At 55.2% G+C, this 6488-nt stretch overlaps 1 protein-coding gene across 1 annotated transcript in view; it reads left to right on the plus strand.

Moving 5' to 3' along the window:
• Positions 1-4026: 4026 nt before the first annotated feature.
• The window catches only part of LOC109289219 (store-operated calcium entry regulator STIMATE-like), an 88998-nt gene continuing 86536 nt past the window's right edge, over positions 4027-6488 (plus strand). The window contains exon 1 of the mRNA XM_019505208.1: positions 4027-4294. Within this exon, the coding sequence (XP_019360753.1) occupies positions 4102-4294 (193 nt within the window). The 5' untranslated portion in view covers positions 4027-4101. The remainder of the gene's footprint in view (positions 4295-6488) is intronic.

Consider the following 6488-nt stretch of genomic DNA (forward strand, 5'->3'; position numbering starts at 1 on the left):
CCATGCCCCACTCTGCCCAGCTGGGCAGCACCTGCCCCAGCCCCACTCCCACCCCCACTGCGGAGGCCTCAATTTGCACCCCCCCACACCCATTCCCTCACAACAGACTTACCATCTGGATGCCACTCTCCAGGCTGTGGGGCTCCATATCAGAAACAGATTGGTATTGGCAGACGTGGCTTTTTTTTTTTATTATTATTATTTTTTAAATCGGCCCAAAAAATCTCTATAAGTGCACACCTAGTTTCTACTGAAAATGATGTGTTGACAACCTTGGAGACTGAAGTGTTTTATCTTGCAAAATGGGAGCATGTGGTAGTACACGCTTCCCAAAATTTTGACAAAGTGCAACAACACTAACATGGAAGAAGCATGTCCAGGGACAAGAAGAATGTGGTCTTCCTGGTCCGTTCATCTATTTTAACCCTTTGCTAAGACTGTTAGGAAGTTCACTTGCTAATTTATAGCTTTTGTGAGGTAGATAGAAATAACGTGGCAAGTTAAAAAAACTGCTTCTTCTTTGGGTAATTTTTTTAGATGTACTGCAAAGCAGAAGAGAATGGGTAATTGTCATCTCTGAATTGGTCTAACCTGCTAAAACAGTACTCCTAAACGGATTACAGCACATATTTCACTGTGCCTCCCATTACAATTCTTGGCTAAGTGGGATTCTTTCCCTTCCAGGTGCAGAAGTTCAGCACCACAAAAACAATTAATTTGTGATGCAGTATTACTCCAATAACCTCACTGGATCCCACTCTGAAAACAGGAATCTAAATTTGAAGACAACTTCTCAAAATGATTGAGACCCATAGCTTAATAGCATTGTTTAGTTAAACTGATTGGCCACGAGCTACATTTTCTTATTAAAAATGCCGATATGTACTTACTAAGTAAATAGTAATAGTAAATATACTATTTACTTAGTAGCATAATTATGGCAGGGCACTGACTAGTAGGGGCCTCCAGGATTCCCCCACCAGGACTCTTTTTATGGGCAGGGGAAGCACAGCCTAGTGCTGATCCAAAAAATATATATGGGGATAAATGGAACAAGCAGAGTGATGGTCCCTTCCCCCTAAATACACTGCTTGGTATAGCGCTGAGCTGCCTAGCTCCTATGGCCCAGCACGGGCAACACAGGACTTCCTGACTGCAGTAAAGACTGCTGGTAAGGGAGATCCTTCTGGTGCTCTCCTCCACCTTTCTTGCCCCCTCCCCCTCCTGTGGGAAGTCCTGCTCTGCCAGTCTAACCACAGGAGCCAGACAACACAATACAGTCAGTGCTTCACCACATAGTATATCTCACAGGCAAGTTAAGGAAGTATGGGCTGGATGAATGGACCATCAGGTGGATAGAAAATTGGCTAGAGCATCAGGCTCAGAGAGTAGTAATCAATGGTTTGATGTCTAGTTGGCAACTGGTACCAAGCAGAGCACCCCAGGGGTCGGTCCTGTAGTTAGTTTTGTTCAATGTCTTCATCAGGGACCTGGAAGATGGCAAGAATGCATCCTCAGCAAGTTTGCACATGACACCAAGCTGGGGGAGCTATACTACTGCAAGCTAGTAGATACACTGGAGGATAGAGCTAGGATTCAGTGATCTAGACCTGAAGTTCTCAAACTGGTCTGCGCACCACCACTGCTCCACGAGATCCATTCAGGCGGTCCACAGAAAGGTTGCAGAACAATTGAGACTATCTGTACTTGTAAGGTAAAACTACTGCTATTAAAATATGAGTTGTATGCTTTCATTTGTAGGACCCTCAGCAATTCTCAACTGGTCCACGAAAAGAAAAAGTTTGAGAACCACTAATCTAGACAAATTGGAGGATTAGGCCAAAGGAAACCTCATGAGGTTCAACAAAGACAAGTACAAAGACTACAGACTGATTTACAGAATGCTGCTACTGAAATTGAAATCAAGCATTAAAAAAAATCAAGTTTTTAGAAGATGTAATCATCTTATTTGAAGGTGTGCACAAGGGGATTGATCCTTTGGCAACATCTTAAATAAATAATTGTCACAGTACAACATGTTAGATGATTTCAAAGACATTTGAATGTCCAGTGTTTTTCCACATGTACATGCACTAATAGCTAAAAGTAATTTACAGTCCACTAAAACTAGATCCTTTAAATTGCCCAAAGGTAAAGAGAACTTAAAAAAGAAAAAAAATAAATGTGGAAGACGACCAAATGATTCATGAGATCACTAATAGTAGGAAGGCTTTTAAGTCCTGGTAATATCTCCAAGCACTCCCCCCTTTTATTGAACTCCTAGTAAATGTATTAACCCTCCACACACCCCATCCCCACTAATTGACTTGCTTGTTTGAACTCTCAGATGAGGACTCTGGGAATCAACAGACAATGGCCTCATATTTTGGTTAACAAAGGTAGTCTTTTTGCTTGTACAGGTTGACTACATGGCTTGTATGGCACTGCTTCTATAGTTATGCCACAGTTTTTTTCCCCTCATACGCTACTCCCTAGAATATAGTACGCAACCTATCTTCTCAAAGCCCCCAGAAGAAAGTCTTACCATGAAGTCCAGGTATGGGCAAGTACCAGCGGTCTGGGACTGGGACCACTGCCCAGGCTGGAAGTTGGGGACCATCCATCAGGACCAGAGCTTGGGAGCCAGGGACTCCATGCCAGAGCTGAGGTGGTGGGGCAGAGTTCAGCCTGACCCAGCTGTGGAGGCACCGAGGCCACATGACCAGGCCGGACAGAGTCCAGCTGCAGTGGCTCCACAGCTCCTGTATAGAGTTGACCAGAGTCTGGTCTTGTCGAGTAGCCCTGGAGTCTGGAGTGCTGTATACAGCCCCAACACTGTCACACAGCCCCAGCTTCTAGCTGCTGTGGCCAGATACTGCTCTGCCAACCCCAGCACTGGCTCTGGAGCCCGCGTTCCTGGACTGAGGTGCCAGATCCAACCCAGCAGGTGGCTCCAGAGCCAGCCTGAGGGTGAGACCCAGCGGAGGCAGCCATCCAGCAGGCTGTGGGGACTGTGGTTCCTGGCACTACAGCAATTAATGTTGCCCCTGCTCCATCCCTCCCCCACCACCCAGGGGTCCTGACTAAGGGGAGCCCCTTTTCCTCACATATAAAGCACACCCCAGATTTCCCCAGCTGTTAGGGGCAAAAGAGCCAGCGTTCCCGGCGGACCATGCCGCACGAAGAAGCAAAAGTTCTCACTGCCCTGCCCAGGCGACGCGCAGGGGGGATGTGCCCCTCCTGAGACTGGCCACCGCTGACCCTGCCGCGGGCCCCTGCTCGCCGCCGACTGCAGGTGGTGCCGGCCCAGTCTCGGGAGGCGCCAGCCCGCTCGCGCCAGGACTCTCACGGCTACTCTACACGGTGGTCCCCGCGTGATGACGAGCAAGGACAAAGCGCCCGTGGTCGGCGCGGAGCGGCCGAGCTCTCGCAGCCCGCCAGCAGCCGAGGCGGCCGGCGGTGCCACATGCTGCAAGCGACCGAGGACGGGAGGAGAGCGAGGGGAAACCCCCCGCGGCCCCCCCCAGCCTGAGCGGCCGCGGCGTCGCCTGGGCGCTGCTTCCCTCCCGCGCGGGACCTCGTGGCGCTGCCGCGCTTCCACCACCCTGCGCTGCACAGACGCGGCAAAGCGAGGGCCCGCTACAGCCCCGCCCCGCCCGTTCTTTCCACCTGAGCCTGGGCCGGAGCAGCGCCTCCCGACGCTCAGCTGCTGGCTCTGGCTGCACGTGACGAGCCCGCAGCTCCGGCTCAGCCCGGACTAGGCTAGAGGCGGCTCCTGGCTTGTGACGCGCTGGTTCCGGCAAGGAGCCACAGACTCGTCACCACAGCCGTACGGCTCGCTAGGCGCTGCGCGGCCCCTTTAAAACTGCGGGCCCCGCCCACTCCGCGGCGCTGAGCACCTCCAGCCCACACGCAGATCTTCCATCCCGTGCTCCTTTGGCCCCTCCTCCCGGGGTGGCTCCACCAATGCGGGGCACGTTGTGGTAGCGTCAGCTGTGACGTGTGTGGGCGTGCCCTTGCACAGGAAGCACGGGGGTTGGGGAGTAGGGTTTGGCGCCGTCATGGGCGTGTGAGGCCGGGCCGGGCCGGGGCTGCTCGGCCATGGGGGCGACGCTCGCCGTGCTGGCCTCCAACGACAGCCTAAGCCTGACGGCGCGGCCCGGCGCTGCAGCGTCGTCGCCGGGAGACGGGCCGAGCGGGGGGGACCGCGGTTGCGAGAACGGGGCGCTGATGGACTCCTTCGGCATCTTCCTGCAGGGGCTCCTGGGCGTCGTGGCCTTCAGTACCCTCATGCGTGAGTGTCGTCTCCCCCGCGGCCTGGCCTGGCCTTGGCCTCGCCCTCGCCCTCCTGGGCTCCCCGTGACACCGTTTTCCCGCTGCGCCTTCGCCCCCCGCCCCGGCTCGGGGAGAGCAGCTGTTTCCTTGCTCTGCCGCCCGCGGGCGAGACTCTGGCTCCGATGCCTGACGGAACTCCCCCCTATTCGCCCCGCGCTGTACAAAGCCGTGTAGCCAGCCTCGCTGAGCAGGGCTGACTTGTGCTTTGAGGCGCTCGGTGGAGGCAGGCTGCGTCTGTGACCGGGCCGCACCTGCGCAGCTCGGGTTGGAGAGGGGCTTCAAGCCCGCCCACTGCCTAGGCTGAGGAGCCCCGTGTGCTGCCCTCTGGTACCCCCCAGCTGCAGTGCGCTGCCTTTGCCGGCTGCCTGCCTCTCGTTCCTGGTGCTTCTCCCTATGTCAGGTAGAAAACACCACCACTGGAACCCAGCAGGGTTTTCCTGAAACCCATCCCTGCTGTGTGGAGCTGGGTTCCAGGAGTCACAGCATCAGTGACTCCCAGAACTAACTAGCCACTTACTGTTTAATGAACAGCCCAGTGGTTACTTGTCCCAGCCTGGACAGTTGTGGTGGCATTTCACACTTCATCTTACACTCTAGGAGCAGGAAAGAGTGAGCAGACCACAGGAATGAGTCAGGCTGCTTTGTTGTGCTCAGGCAATGTGGGTCCAAGCCCACCAAGAGCAACTATGAGCCCACCTTAAAAAGGGAGACCACTAAGAATGCAACACCTAGTTTCTTGGGGTAAATTAAAAAGGAAACGGGAACCAGGAGTGAGGGTCACAGGTTCAAAACAAGGGATCCATAAGGGGACATCAAGCAGAATGTGCCAGCCTACATGCACCGTCCCTTAAATGAGTGGAGGAAAACTATGCACACCAACAAGTGAAACTTTGCCCAGAGACCTCAGCAGAGGACTGACAGGAAGACAGCTCCACACTCATCTGGGTACTTCCCAGCCAGAGCCTCCTTCCTGGTCTTGCTGTTGGCCAGGCTGGCCAGAGCCAGGAGGAGGTTGACCATGAGGTTCCAGGGCTTGGTGGGGCCATGGACAGGGATCACATAAAAGGAAAGGTGCAGGAAGAAGTGCAGCTATAAACTCAGCAAGAGGTTCTGGAGGATGTGGAAGAGGGGCTACAACCTGGCACACTTAAAGTAAGCGTGTGCCAGGGTCTCCCTCTGTTGCCAAAAGGGGAGGTGTGAGAGGTGTCTGTAAAGAGTGCCAGATACACACCTGTGTTGACAACTCCATGGAGGAGCCACCAGCTGAGGTTTCTGGTAGCTCATGAGATCAGGGCAGAATACAGACTTGTCCACAGGGGACTCTTGCTTCTGTCCTTGCCTAAGATATGGTAGATGAGATGGGATCCTGGTTTTCCCTGCTTCTGCCCCTCACTCCCTGCCCACAGCTTCTGCTCCAAAGCCCTGCTGGAGGAGGCTCCCAGCTGTCAGGGCTACAGGGTCAGGGACCCAGGTCCACAGCCCCCTGACCCTAGCAGGATGCAGAGGCTGCTGCAGTAGAACGGAGCCCCCCACATCTTTGCGTGGGGTAGGGGGCTGTGCACTGCCTGCTGCAGGCTCCTGCCTTGCTGCTCTGCAGCCTGGCATGTGCAGCCTGGCCCTACAAAGAACAGCGGAGCCATGCAAGCAGCTGCCTGCTGCTGCAAGCTCTGCACTGTCCTGGTGGGGTGTACCTGCCTGCACAGTTGCAACTGGGGTGGTAGCATGGGGATGCGAGCAGTGCGGCGCTCGCAACAGCAGGCAGCTTCTTGCATGACTTTGCTGTTTCCTGCAGCACCGGGTCGCGCACGCCAGGTTGCACATGCCCTGGGGGAGGGCAGCAGGGCAGGGAGCATGAGCTTGAAGTGGGCAGGACATAGCCCCCGCCCCACACACATTTCTGGGGAGCAAGGGTTCCTCCTGCCCCTCCGGGAGTATGCACAGTGGCAGGGAGGTGCCCCCCTCCTCCGCAAGCCTGCATTGGGCAGCCTGCCTCACCTCCGCCCCACACACAGATCTGGGGGCACAGGTCCCTTCTGTCCCCAGGAGTGCGCACAGCAGTGGGTAGGGAGCTGGCCCCTGCCCCCCAGACAAGCCACCCGCAGCCCTGTCCGGCTCCCTGCCAGGGCCCTGCCGTCACACATTGCAGTCCCGGG

The sequence above is a fragment of the Gavialis gangeticus genome, unplaced genomic scaffold (assembly GCF_001723915.1).
Source record: "Gavialis gangeticus isolate Ggan-Ray unplaced genomic scaffold, GavGan_comp1, whole genome shotgun sequence".
Taxonomy (NCBI): domain Eukaryota; kingdom Metazoa; phylum Chordata; order Crocodylia; family Gavialidae; genus Gavialis; species Gavialis gangeticus.